Genomic DNA, 15130 nt, shown 5'->3' with positions numbered 1-15130 from the left:
TTTTCTATATGAAAAAGTTCCTCTCGTTAAAGTCCTTTACTTTTGCAGCATTTTCTAGAAAATTTAGATCCTTTTAAAGGAATGAGTGTAACGGAGATTCAAAACTATCTTTACGAAGAAAGCAAACGGATAGAGCCAAAAAATTGTCGCCAAGCGCTAAAATTTGTAAGTCACTCAATTGTTGTCCTCATTCTGCCGTAAGTTTACCCTTTAAATCTGTTCCCCATTTCAGCCCCGCAAATGGCCAGATATTTCACTGAAATCACCTGGTATTAAGCCATCGTCGAGACGAAATATGGGCTCGATCAATTCGTCGTCGATGACGTTGTCGTTCGGTAAATCTACGCAGCAGAACAATAACGACACTGGAGCCGATCAGCAGTCACCTCCAGCAAACTCATCGTCGTCTTCCGTACTCGATTCAGCGATATTCGTTCCCGTCTATTTGAATTCTTCATCGTCGTATCTATCACAGCACCCTCATCACCCCTATCAACAGCATCATCAATATCCGCATCACAATCACTCGCAAGGATCGATGCAATATTACCACCAAGGGCACCAGCACAGCTTTTCCCAATCTGTAGTTAATCTAGCGTCCACAACCGACCAGCAAATGGCACCGGAGATACCACGACGGTCTGATAGTATTATACTGCCTTCTTCGCTATCATCCCACACGCAGTACAACCTAAATAATAGCAGTTTGTCCGAATCGAGCAGCAAACCCAGTGGAAGTGGTAGTGGTAAGCTGATTCCGAGCCCACGCTATCCGTATTCTTCAATGGGTGCCCTTTCATCGTCGTCTGGTGTCAGCAGTTCCACATTTTCCAGTACTCTGAGCGCTTTGAGCAGTGATGGTAACGCCAACAATAATCATTCTACAGCTAGCTTTAAATACATGCCAATGCTTAGTCAAAACAAAGTACTAGCCAATACGCATGCTGAAGAGCATCCCAATTCAATTATTTCAGCGTCCAGTCTAGGCGTTGGCGGTGCTGCGGGAAACAGTAGCTTTAGCCTAAGCAGTTCGGCTACAACCAATGCGGCAAGCATTTTATCCCTCAGTGATGGACCTCCGGTACCTCCGCCACCATTGCCACCACAGTCATCAGTTCCAATTATTTCATCACTCTCTTCGATGTCTTCAACGTCCGCCAGCTCATTATCGACACTGACAGCTGCTTATGCGCCGGCTCCCCCGCCCTCGTCGGCAGCTGACATTCCTCCTGCGATTAGTCCACGAACAGATAAATTGGCACAGCCTCCACCAGCGCCTTTGCGAACCCAGGGAGGTGGAACTGACTTTTGCTACAATTTTCCCGGACTACCGAACTGTACATCACCACATGCAACTAATAGTAGTAGCAGTAGCTTTAGAAATAATTCATCCAACCCTCTAAGGTATGTATTTTTTGATAAAATGAGCAAAAGAAAATCTTCATATGGCGTTTTTAATGCAGAAACCAAAACTGTGATTTTCCCCCCGCAAACACTGCTCTACATAGATCTTCCTGCGAAAACTCGCCCATCTACCCGTCGAGTCCAAAGTTGTATCCGATAGGAGCAGTTGGAGGTGCAGGATCCACTGTAACGGATTTTAACAGCACTGCAATGTCATCGCCCTCGCTGTCCGCTTCATTCAACTCGTCGACTACGGCCGATTCGATGATCCTGAGCACTACAGCGGCAAGCAGCGATTTCGGTCCGATACCGATTTCGCCGCACGTAAACGTACCAAATGCACACAATATTCCTCCCCCGATGCCACCTCCTCTACCTCCTAGGGTTAAACGAAAAGATTCCTCCGGGGAGTCATTGCAGTCATCGCAGGTACGACAAGCGCCGGATGCGCCCAGGGTAAGCAGAGTTAATTTGTTTTATTATGTTTATCGCTAAAATGATCAATTCAAAGACTGACCGGTTAAAATTATTTTTCGAGCCATTTGACGAAGAAAAAGACATATTCCATTCAATTCTACCATGACAAACAATGTGACCTTCTTACAAATACCTACCTATGCACATTTTGATGGAAGCTTTCAATTATCTTTAGTGAGAACGTTGATTTGTAGTTTGAACATTTGTTTGATTTGTAGTATTTGAACACTGGTTAAATAGGTGGTAAGAAGTTTCTTAGTGATGCTTTTCAGTAAAAGTAGGATCATAGAATTTTTCCAATATATTCAAAATCGACCAAGAATATGCTTTCGTTAGGGCTACGTCTTACAAGCAATTATCAAAATCTGTCAACGTTCTGTCAATATTTAGGAAAAATGTGCACCTGCCCAGAATTAGATGCTGTCTTCACGGTACGGTTATTCTCAAAAAATAAAATTATTCCCGGAGCTCAATCCCCTCGATCACCAGCTGAACGTGCATCATTCTCAACAGCACACATCCATCGAGTGCGGAGTCTGCCTCGTCACGAATGCGGCTTACACCTCTCCGCTATTCTGACGCATGATTTTAACCCATCCAACATCGGACGAATCAATTTAACTAGACTCGTCGTAAAACCACGTGTTAATATGTTCTGCCACAACTCATCTCGTTTGACTGAATTGTGCGCCGCCTTAAAGTCCACAAATGTATGTATGAGTCTGCCCTCGGATCGGGAATCACCTAGTCACGGACACAGGGTAAACATCTAATCTGTTGCAGAGCGCCCCTCATGAAAACCGGCTTGGTACTCGCCGACGAAGGACTCCGCTAAGGGTCTCAGTCCACAAAACAAGATGCGGGAGAGCGCCTCATAGGCAGAATTAAGTGATGTAATGCCTCGATGCTATTTTTTAAAAAAAGAGCAAATGAGGCCATCCAACCACTCTTTCGGCATTTGTTCTTCCAGTCCAGCTCCTGTCAATGATCCGGAGGATCACTTCGTACAGCCGCTCACTTTCTGCTTGTAGAAGTTCATCCGGGATACCCTTTTTTCAGCTTCACCAACTTCAGCAGCTTAACCGTTTTTTTAGCTCGCCTTCCCAACTTTCTCCTGTGTTGGTGGCTCCACAGCTTGACCATCGTTCACAGTGATTACTTTGTTTCTTCTGATTTCTGTGTTTACTTTTCTCTTCAACAGTGTCTGAAAGTGCTCCTTTCACCTGGTTACTGCAACCGTTTCGTCAGTAAGCAGGTTGCCAGCACTAGCGTTGCATGTCACTTAGTTGGCTTTACGTCTCATGATAAGGCCTGCGTGGCATAATTTCTCCATCTAATTCGGTTCACGGCAGCTGGTGTCAAGTTCCGCGTGCACCCAGTGCTCGCCAGATCTCGCTCTTGCCTGGTCTTGCTACCTCGCTCACTGTGCCCCATTTCGTCCTGTTCCTACCGGATTCGATGCGAACGGGGGCTCAGATTGTTCAACCGCAAGTGTTTGTGGAGTCCGCAGTAGGGCCGACTTCTGCTGATAATACGCCGTTTAATCTTACAACTTGTATTGTTGTCCAATGTTGCCAGTGAACCAAGGTATACGAACTCATCGACTACCTCAAACTAATCCCTGTTTACTACCACGGTACTGCCTAGGCGGACCCTATTGTACTCGGTCCCGCCGCTTCGCCTTTTAGTCTGGTGTACTGATCTTCCACCACCTCAAATGTTTTGTCGACAGCGTCCACGTCGTCAGTAAAGCAGATAAATTGACTGGATTTACTGAAAATCGTGACCCGCATTTCGATCGTTGCTCATCTTATTACACCTTCAAGTGCAGTGTTGAATAGCAGATAGGAAAGATCATTTCCTCGTCGAAGTCGCCTGCGAGATTCGAACGGATCTGACAATCCACCTGAGATTCTCACACAGCACTGGATCCCATTCATCGTAGCCATGATAAGTCTAGTAAGCTTACCCATAAAGCCGTTTTCGTCCAGAATTTACCACAGCTCTGGTCGGTTTACACTATTGTATGCGACTTTGAAATCAATGAACAGGTGATGCGTGGGAACTCGGGATTCGCAGCACTTCTGGAGGATCTGCCGCAGGGCGAAGATTTGGTCCGTTGTAGACTAACCCTCCCTATTGGCGACAGTCGACGGGAGATGACCTGGGAAAGCACTTTGTTTGTAAACAAAAACAAAACTGGCGCTCTACAGAACACAATTCCTCTCTGTAGCCCCTTACAGACACGAATCATGAACGTTAAAGGAAGCTGATCGACGAGTGCTTAGGATTTTTGGGTGGGTGTAAATCCTGCGATCAATATTGGTGGCAACATGGAAAATGGAGTGTGGCGCAGACGCATGAACCACGAGCTGTAACAATTATACCAACAGCCATTTAGGATAGTGATCGCTCGGTAATTCTCACAATCTAGCTTATCGCCTTTCTTGTAGATAGGGCAGATAACCCCGTCTTTCCACTCCTCCGGTAGTCATTCCGTATCGCAAATCTAGACAGATCTTGCAGACAGTTGGTCAAATTGTTCGGGTCCATTTTAATAAGTTCAGCTCCGATGCCATGGCTTCTTTAAATTTACTTATATGCGTTGGTTGCTGCACCAATGAGATAACTTCTTCCATTGTCATGGTCTTCCGCCTGCACGTCATTCAGGTGTTCATCTCAACCAACCCTACAGTATCGCCGGAAGACCAACGTAGCTCGAAAGAGCCCTCCTTACCCATCAGCATACGACTTTGGTTTCCACCGGGGTTGGTTACCCAATCTCCACCGAGGTTGCTCGTATCCCGGTTGGTATCACGAGGAGGTAGGGAGAGGAATTGCTGGGTATGATGCTACCCAAGCAGCACTTGCAACATCTTCCATGTTGCTATTTAGTCTTGTTTAAATTGCAAAAAACTTCACCGGTTACAGTATTGAAACACGCAACAAATAAGCAACTTCATGTTATTAATACGTTAGATTCAGGTTATCCAATACTTATACTGGCTGTCACAAATATATTAGTCTATATCTAGTAACATGAAACTTCATCGCAACATCGTGCTATTATAATGTCATTGCTAAACAATAATGTCACATGATGTTGCATCATGTTGATTACGGAGGATTTCGTGGGAGTGCGAACAGGCTTAAAATCTCTTTAGTATCGTAGTCGCGAATGGATAGATAATGCGCATTGATGTTTCATAAAACATATGTGTAACAATTGGTTGCATATAGGCTCCACCTCTTGCGCTTTTTCAATCACATAACAGTTCGATAAAGGTAACTGATGCGAACTTTTACCATACTTGAATGTTTCAATTATAGTTGCGTAATCCTTCTTACAACAAATGGTGCTGCTTGGGTATGGACCACTGTATGGTCTATTTTATTCCCAGTTCACAAGGCACCGATGATACACATTACCGAGCCGTTTATCAGCCATGCGTGTTTTTTATACGCTAGTGACCTTACGTGTGAGCCTGGCCTGTTTCTTCTCAACTGTCACTCTCTGGCATTCGGCATGAAACCAACTGTTACACTCTCTTCCACGCATTGCCTCACTCACTACCACCTCACTCACAGTTGCTTTAAATGCACCATGGATGTGCCTCAGCTGCCCACTTGTATCTTCTTTCCTTTCATGCTACTGTTTTGTGATTCGTTGATCAAACGCAGCGTCCTCTCGAAGCGATTCATCACCGTGTTTGACAACTTGGAGGGAATCTTCTGGAGATAGTGATCAGAGACGATATTTGGTCTTCGAAAAGATCGATGATATCCGAAAAGAGTCAACCGTCAATCAGGACATGATCGATCTGTGATCTGTCCATTTGAATGCCTCCAGGTGTGTTTCCTAATATTCAGATGTGGAAAGTAGGTGCTACAGAGGGCCATGTCTCTGACCGTCTTAAGTTTATGGGCCTCATACTGTTACCATTGGTCGACAGATGAAGGCTATGTTTTCCAATGTCAGATCGAAACATTTCCTGTCTTCCGATCTGGGCACTCTTTATGGGTCCTCTCGACACTGTCGTAGAACTCCTTAGCATCATTGAATTTATCATTTGTCGGTGCGTATACGTTGATTAGGCTGTAGTAGTAGAATTTGTCACAAATTGGATTAATTCAAGGAGAGTTCGGACATGCATGTACTGAGTTTTCAATCGTTATCGCCGTTTCCTTGTTCTTTGCTGTGTCCTATACCGATTGATGCGTTCCGTGTTTCCATTTTCGTTGTTCGTGGTAAATGAGCGTGAGCGTGCTACCTTACCGGGGTCGTGATACCTACATTCAGCTGATGGGTCTGTCATCTTAGGTATGGGGGATACAGTATTTCATATTCAACCGCTCGTTCCGAGACGGACGCAGTTTGAGCCACCCTTCGCCTGAGGATCAGGCGCTGAAGTTTGAACCTGCTGGCTTAGCTGCTCCAGTATATACATGAAGCATTCCCAGGTATTACCATCGATCGTCTTTGTTTAAGAGAGCCAGAGCTCTATTTGAAGCTCCTTCCATCTAGCTCTCCCCACTCGTACCCTTGAATACAGACCGTTCGTTCAAAATGCTTCGTCAATTTAAATAAAATTTGAAGTTCAAATAAACTGACACAAGAATGATTACATAAGGACCTCTGGCAGCCTTTCCGACATCCCTTCAGGCACTAAAAGTAGTTACAATTTTTTTTAAATTATCTCTTTTTTCAGCTTCCCCCGAGAGATATCAGTCCCCCACCGTTACCGCCGCGTCATTACACCCAGTCACAAGGCATGCATCTACCACACCAGAAGGAACAACCTCTGTACGGTTACGGTACCATAGCCTGTGATAACTTTAAATCCAGCTGTTTGTTTTCGGTACGTACATTCTTTCGACCATAGTGAAAACAAGTTTCGTTGAATTCGTCTTGATTGCCATAAATCTCTGAATGTTTATATTCCCCCCAACGTATCTTTTAACAGAAGGATGATTCCCCGTCTTCGTCGTCATCGTCGTCCACGCTAACCCGAGACAACTTAAATCAGCATAACCAGCAGAATGTAAGTGAACAACGGTTACTGATGCTACCGCACACCAGCACCATTATGATGCGTCGAAATTCAGCCATGGACCGATCATCGAAGGAAACTGTGACCAACATAGCGCCGTCACCGTCCCTTTCCGGACTATCGTGCAGTGGTGCTGCTGGTGGGGGTGGGGGTAGTGCACCCAATACCGCGGGACATGTGAATCTTTCCCCAGCCTCTGGTGGTGGTGCGGCAGCTAAGAACAAATCTATGCAGAACTCTCCCATCTCGCAGCAACCATTGGTTTGTGCACGTCGACCCAGGTAGGTTACCTCGCAACAAAAAGAAAAACGCAAGTTAAAATCTACCCTGTTTTCAGTTCGAATATTTCGCCACGTTTTTCACCCGGAGAAACTACACCTAAATTACCTCCGAAACCAAAGCAAACAGGTGAGTGCGCAGGTTTAGTTCAGTAAAGTTTTATGATGTTACTAAACCTGATTTCACTTTTTCTAGATCGAACAATGTTCCCTTACCCCAGCACGAACTGACCAAGCGGGAATGGTTGCGGGCGACACTTTTTACGATAAACGACATAGTTAATCGCGAAAGAGCTACGCTGAACAAGTTTCACGGAAAGAACGATCATCTATTGTGACATAGCGATAACGTACCGAGTGTTTCGACCATGTTTAGCAATTTTATCGATTTATGATTATGTTTTATCGGATCTCCGATGCACGGTTGCAATTTGGTTATTGCTTTTGCAAATACTTCTTATATTTTTTACACGCATTATTTTATGTGCTCCTCTCATACAAAAACAGCGTATGTATAGTAAGTCGCCAGAACGAAGGCAAGTATACAAAACGAAAAGTGCCATAATTAGCGGTTAGGAACGGAAAAATTCTCTCAGCAAACAACAAAACTTGTATAGAACCCGTATTACCATTCTGAATAATAAGAATCTGATTTTCTCGCAACTGATGAGGCCATCCTTATAACAAACATAGCATACAAGCAGTGTCGTGTTCCTATATTTGCATAAAATACTACCATATTGATAAGACGAAATGTACGTTGAAAAGAACGAAACATTGACCAATAATAGGAAATGGTGAAAAACGAAGTTTCCGTTGTTAGAAACAACCAAAGGACCGGGAGGCAAAGTGGTTAACCTGATGAAGCAGCGCCATCAGTTCTGTTGTGTATCTCAATTGGAGGTCAGATAGAATGAAATTTAAAAGAAACATTTTTACTATTTTGGCTTTTTGCTAAATAATTTTGCTGCTATGAAAGAAATCGAACATGGTAGAGAGTTTTGTATTAATCATAATCATGCATAGAAGATAAATGTTTTTTTTTTATCTCATACAAAAGTGTGTAATGTTTTTAAAGCATGTGATATCAGAACAAGTTGTTAAAATTTAAGAAGTTTCGGATTTATTAAGCTAAAACAATGTTTTTCAGTAATTACGTGCCTGGCACACTTTGGATTTGTACCAGTTTATGATGCAATATAAGATTTTTAAGGCATTTAAAATGATGAAAAACCATTTAATGAAGCATGGATTATTACGAACATATTCGCTCTTAATTGTGATTTATTTTATATGTGCTTTCTTCTGAAGCTTGTTTCGGTTTAATCGCATGGAAAGTTATTCTACCTATATACTTATTAAAAACAGTTTCTGGGAAAGATGAATGTTATTCCTACCGAGAGGTGGTGCCTCCTTACGGACTTGGGAAAGTCACTTTGCTTCTGCGTGTCTCGGATGATCGTTTCTTCCTGAAGAACATGCGATGAACTGCGATCCGCAACCACAGACAGACATATAGGATATGCATTAAACAGCTGAATATTAATAAAATAATAACTAAACTTCTACACGCTGGTGTTGCACGGTACACAGAACATGTGAACTTTTGGTAGAGAAACATAAACATACACAACTTGTTGTAAGTGAGAGCGCATTGAGAAACGGTTACGCAATCGAGCATGATGTTGCCTGGAAGGACCGTGCATTTGTGATATATTTTTCAAAAATAAAATGAGAGGATTTGGAATGAGATAAGCATAAAGCAAACGATATAAGTATAACAATAAATGTTACTGTAAGTATATAATACCACAAAGAATACATAACGAAGGCCACAAACCACAATATGGAAATATAAACACTACAAATAAATAAAAAAAACAGTGATGTGATTAACTAGCGCGATTAACTTAAGCAGAGATAGCATAGAAGGAAAGCGAACAGATGTAGGGAAATCAGAGGAAAATCTATATTACTATTATTACAAAAATAAAACAACCCAGTAATGAAAAGTGAATGTAATATGTAAATAATATATAAATATCAAAGAAGGGGTTTGAAAAAGCACCTATTAGTATGAGTGCAAACGTTACGCGAGAGAGAAATTAGCTGTTTTGAAAAAGCTGCAAAAGGAGAGATACAGAGAGAAAAAAACGTTAGAAAAAGAAAGAACTACTAAAGCTGTGAGCGAAAATGTAATGTTGTTAAAACAGATAATATACAAAAGAAAGTAAATAAGCCAAGTAACTTATCATCGTTGTATGATGCATCTATGGTGTATGTGCGAAAGAGAGGTAAGAATAATAAACGAAAAACAAATGAAAACATATATGTTCAAAATTGTGAAAATTGTGCTGCATTTTAATTAGTGCCGAAATCGATTTTTAAAGTATAGATTAGATTAGATATAAAACTCTATGTACAGATTTATAATATTTTTTCATGTACAGAACATGCTTACGCAGAACATACGATTCTATGACATATACTAACATTGCTGGTGAACGGCTGGATAATGCGCGGTTGTACCAGGTTAGGAGCGGCTCACGACAGCGTTTGATTCGGACCGGGCGGCTGCATTATGAAATGTGTTGTCTTGGCACTATACGTAAGATGGCAGTGCCATAACGAGAGTCGGTAGCGCGGCTCTAGTGAGGCAAGTTATCAAATCATTATTACTACGCACATTCAAGCAAATACGGATCGGAATATTTGGCATCGATCTAGGCGACGAAACAAGGATGACGAATGGAATCTCGGTACTTGGAACTGCAGATCGCTAAATTTCGCAGGTGGCGAACGGGTGTACGTTGAATAGCTTGAACTCCAATAGCTCAGTACCGTAACTCTGTAGGAAATCTATCGTAAAGCAGAGAAGGTTTAAAAGATCCACGGCGGAAGCGCCCAGTTTTACCAGAGCAGTAGCACTGGCCCTACCATAAGGTCGCTATTCACCGCTCAGCTCCATTTACCGCTCATTTCAAACAAAAAATGCTTATATCTTTTTAAAATGGTTCATTATTGTAAAAATTAATAACAAACAATAATTTTGTATGTTTAATGATACGAATTAAACATAAATTTCCACTATATTCATAAAAGCTCATTTCCAAAATGAATAAGCTTTATAGTGAGGAGCGAACAATGCCATTTTGATGGCGTTTTTATTAAGGCCAAGTGCAAATGACTAAATGGATTAGTAGCTCAAGCGAACTTGTTGCTTTGGTTTTTTAGAAACTATTCTTTTACATAACACGAAATAAGTCAACAGTATTTCTATTAGCGTTCTATTCTGATATAAATGCCAAACCAAAAACAAGGGTCAAGACGCGGGTTTTATTTATTTGGCATCAGTAAAAAAATGAGCGGTAAATGGCACCCATATGAGCGGTGAATGGATCATCATATTTCAAGTGAGCGGTAAAAGGGGTCATGAGGTTGCATTACTTTTTATTAAAAAAAGTCACTATTATGAAATATTTTGAAACCAAGTAAATTTTTCTTATAAACACAATTGTTTTTTGTATCTTATGACGCAAATTGGGTTTCGATGGACCTCAATTTAGATTTGCTATAGACAAACTAAGCTAGAATCGTTTTTAAATGAGCGGTAGATGGCGACCATACGGTAAAACGATTAGCTCGAACAACTTCGAAACGGCAATCAACGATGTAATTCCTCGGTAGTTGTCCACATCTCGTTTGTTGCCTTTTTTGTGCTGCACGATTGACCAGAAGTTTACCCTGCGTCAGTTACTGGACAAGTTCCAAGAGTAGGGGAGAGTAGTCAACAGTGAGACAACAGAAACAGTGAGTCAATGGATATAGCTACGTCATAAAACATTTAAGATCCATGATATTTTCATGGAAAGTGAAGTTTAATGTAGTCGCATAATGTAGTTTGAGCAAAATTTGTCGATTTTTTAATATATTTTTTAATAATAATCAGTTTTGGAGGGGTTAAAGTGAATTCTTTTCCAATATTTTTCAAGTTATTTTCAACAACAAAATACATATTGAATTTAAATTACAATTACTGCATGGTATCATATAGTAATAAGAGTTAATATTTGAAAAAAATATGACAATCGAATTGTTTGCTAACTCCGCTAGTTCACTATTTTTCATAAAACATTCCTATGATTCCTATACTATGAGACACAGAGACGTGGGTGACACTGAGAGATAGCTTTCGTCATGCATTTTTTTTATTTTTTTTGTGTTCAATTGCAAATCAATCCATAGGGATTGACTGTAAATGAGTTCTGAAGTGTAAGTTAAAAGTCAGATGTCCAGGATTCGTCCTTTATATGCGTATAAACGTATATGTGAAAATAATCGGTATTTTTAGTCATACCCAATAATAATGTATGCTTTATACACACAATAAAGAGCACGACCTCTAAACTTACCCAAAAATATGGTTTAAATTGATTTCAAATAGGTGTGTTAGTATGTAATACTCGTTTGTCTCATTCTTCCCACCTAGTGGTTAACAATGAGACAAAATTCCACCTTCACATTTGTGGTTATAACTAATTTAGCTTATAACCAAAATGACTGAAACTGTTTTTCAAACAACTAGAAGGATATATCTTTCAAATGGATTGAAAAGCTCGTTGGTAGCTATCATCAAAAAAAATTAAAAATTTTTGGAAAAAAAGTGTCTCAATGTAGACATCTCTCCCCTACACCTTGTAGACTCATAATGTGTTTGTGGACTTAAACGAAATGAGCTGTGGCAGATAATGCTAGAACATGGTTTTCCGATGAAACTTTTTACGCTGCTTCTTGCGACGCTGGACGGGTGAAAACCATGTGCCAGAATAGCGGGTGAGATCTCAGCCGGCTTCGTGACGTTGGATGGACTGAAGCAAGGGGATGCACTCTCTAACCTGCTATTCAACAATGCCTTGGAAAGTACGATACGAAGAACAAACACGGAAAGGAACGGAACTATTATCACGAAATGTCACATACTTACGAGTCAGTAAAATCCAGTTAAATTTAAACTTCTCGCTCGATGGTAATCTGCAATAGACGTAAGAAGAGGCACAATTTGTGTCTATAACCCAACCAAACGCGTCGCTATCTTGATGAGTGGACTTTGCAGTCTCCTTTTGTCCAGCGCCTCTATGGTTCAAAGGTACAAGTACTAGCGAACCACATGCCCTGGCGGGTGTTGTGAGTTCGAATCCGGTTATAATCTCAGATTATAGCTTGGTTCGACTCATGCACCTTCCAGCATTGGACAAAAGGTAGGAGTCAAAATGACTACTTGTTAAGCGTAGCAACCAAAATCCCCCCCTCGTTTCCGTTCTTCCCCTCCTTCACCAAAAATTCTCATTTCCCCTACCGTCCCTTCATCAATTGTAGAACCACTGACGAACTGACATGACGCATAGAAGAAAATCCTTTAAAAACCATCGTCCTACACATTTTGCTTGCACACTAGCACCCTCTGTTATGCATGTTGCGGAGTAGCTTGCATTTGCAGGTTTTTATACTGTAGGGTTTTTACATTTGTATGACTTTATACTGAAAACTCGAAGCAACACTCGCGCGCCGCGGTGTGGACATGTTGCGAAACATGCTTTTTAGAAAAATGAGTGGTTTTTGATTGGACGATGGAATTAACGTGAGTGTCCCGTCTGTTTGTCTGTGGTAGAACCATCGTTTCAAAAAAACATTCAATTGCAAATTGTTACAAATCAATGAAGAAATGAAGCTTTAGTATCAGTTGAAGTAGCACGGCTCCGCTTCAAAACAAGCTTCAATCTGCGTCGGCGAAGCAGGTTTCACTACATCGTGACAATAGCTTTTAGAGTTCATTGTACTTTTCTATCCAATATTTAGTAAAAAGCTAGAAACTTTGATTGCAAATAAACTGAAATTGATTTGCATATATCCTTCAATGTTACGCGTGGTCTATCTAGTTAACATTGACAAATTGTGCCTGACTTTCAAGCGCCGCCAGCTGGAACAATAAGTTCGAAGATCGAAATAAATCGATGAGTGATGAATGACTGAGAAACCTATTTTTGCTGCCTTTTGATAAAAATGCAATTTTTTTCGACGGATGTCACATTTGCCTAGACCCCCTCTCCCCCTTTATCACAAGCTATCACAAAATTGACACCCCCCTCTCCCCCATAAGCAATGGACGTCATTATTGAATGATCCCTATCTCGCAAGCTATACCTAAGACGGCAGACCCATCAGGAGGATGTAGGTATCGCGACCCCGTTGAGGTAGGACACCGAAAACTCAATTACTACGAATAACGAAGAAAGAAATTCAGGATGGAACAATCGGTTTAGGATACGGCAAGGGACAAGGAAACGATTAAGGGATAATGATTGGAAACTTGGTACCTGGAATGTCCGAACACTCCATGAACCGGCACGAGTTGGCTTGCTTGCTCGAGAGCTGCATCAACTCGGAGCGGAGATTGCTGCTATTCAGGAAGTTCGGTGACCAAATTCCGGAGAAAGGGAGTTCCGTGCAGTAGACCCTATTGCAGGCACTTCTTTCAAGTACCACATCTACTACAGTGGCGGTAAAAAAGCAGAACAAGGCGTCGGTTTCGTAGTGTTGGGAAAACAAACGCAACGAGTTATCCGGTGGAGGCCCATAGATGACCGTATATGCGTGTTGAGGATTAAGGGCAAATTCTTCAACGGCAGCCTAATCAACTTATACGCACCGACAAATAATAAATCCGATGATGCTAAGGACGAGTTTTACGACAGGCTTGAGAGGACTTATGAAGAGTGCCCAAAACACGACGTGAAAATCATCATCGGAGATGCAAATGCGCAGATCGGGAGGGAGGAATTCTTTCGTCCAGTCATTGGAAGGCATAACCTTCATCTATCGATCAATGATAACGGTCTAAGGCTCAGAGGAATGGTCATCTGTAGCACCTACTTTTCACGTTTGAATATTCCGAAACACACCTGGAGGCATCCAAATGGAGACTCTAGCTCTCAGAACGATCATGTGTTGATTGACGGTCGACACTTTTCGGATGTTATCGATGTACGGTCTTTTCGTGGACCAAATATCGACTCTGACCACTATCTCGTAGTGAGTAAGATTCGCGCAAGGCTGTCGAACACGGCGAAAGCTCGCACTGAGGGGATGCTGCGTTTCAACATCCAGCAATTAACGGCAGACGGCGTAGCAGTGGAGTACTCCAGGAAGCTTGACAAACGAATCACAGAACAGCAGGTAGGAGATGATATAAATGGGCTGTGGAGGAACATCCATGGGGGCATCGAAACAGCTGCGAAAGAGGTGGTAGGCACGACGCGTGGATGACAGCGTAACAACTGGTTTGATGCCGAACGCCAGAGAGTGACATCTGAAAAGAACCAGGGCAGGTTTCGCATGCTCACTGCGGCAACGCGTCAAAACAGAGAGAGGTACAGAGAGACTAGAGCTGCGGAAAAAAGAATCCATCGTCGCGAGTATGAGGAGCACGTGCTCGCCGGCGCAGAGGAGCGATACGCCAGCAACGATACACGGAGTTTCTATAAACTGGTGTGATGCAGGAATTTTGCCATACTGTGATGTACAATGATAGTGCTGGCAACCTGCTTACCGACAAAACAGCGGTAGCTGCCAGGTGGAAGGAGCACTTCCGGACACTGTTGAATGAAGAGGTAAATGTAGAGATCAGCAGGGACATGATAGGAATTGTAAGCGATGATCAAGCTGTGGAGCCACCAACACAGGAGGAGGTTAAAAAAGCGATCAGTGAGCTGAAAAACGGTAGGGCTGCTGGGAAGGACGGTATCCCGGCTGAACTTCTAAAAGTAGGGAGCGAGCGGCTGTCTTCGTACACCGTACTGTCTTCCACCGACTCATTGTCAGGATCTGGGTGGAAGAGCAAATGCCGGAGGAGTGGTTGGATGG

General features: G+C 42.2%; 1 protein-coding gene across 1 annotated transcript in view; it reads left to right on the top strand.

Annotated features, from left to right (window-relative positions):
- The window catches only part of LOC128740295 (protein son of sevenless), a 36485-nt gene extending 26940 nt beyond the window's left edge, over positions 1 to 9545 (top strand). Inside the window, exons 14-20 of the mRNA XM_053835833.1 lie at positions 49 to 165; positions 233 to 1404; positions 1464 to 1860; positions 6591 to 6740; positions 6846 to 7213; positions 7270 to 7340; positions 7407 to 9545. Of these exons, the coding sequence (XP_053691808.1) occupies positions 49 to 165; positions 233 to 1404; positions 1464 to 1860; positions 6591 to 6740; positions 6846 to 7213; positions 7270 to 7340; positions 7407 to 7441 (2310 nt within the window). The 3' untranslated portion in view covers positions 7442 to 9545. The remainder of the gene's footprint in view (positions 1 to 48; positions 166 to 232; positions 1405 to 1463; positions 1861 to 6590; positions 6741 to 6845; positions 7214 to 7269; positions 7341 to 7406) is intronic.
- The last annotated feature ends 5585 nt before the right edge of the window (positions 9546 to 15130 follow it).

The sequence above is a fragment of the Sabethes cyaneus genome, chromosome 3, assembly GCF_943734655.1.
Source record: "Sabethes cyaneus chromosome 3, idSabCyanKW18_F2, whole genome shotgun sequence".
NCBI classification, from domain to species: domain Eukaryota; kingdom Metazoa; phylum Arthropoda; class Insecta; order Diptera; family Culicidae; genus Sabethes; species Sabethes cyaneus.
This window is presented reverse-complemented; position numbering and strand designations above follow the sequence as displayed.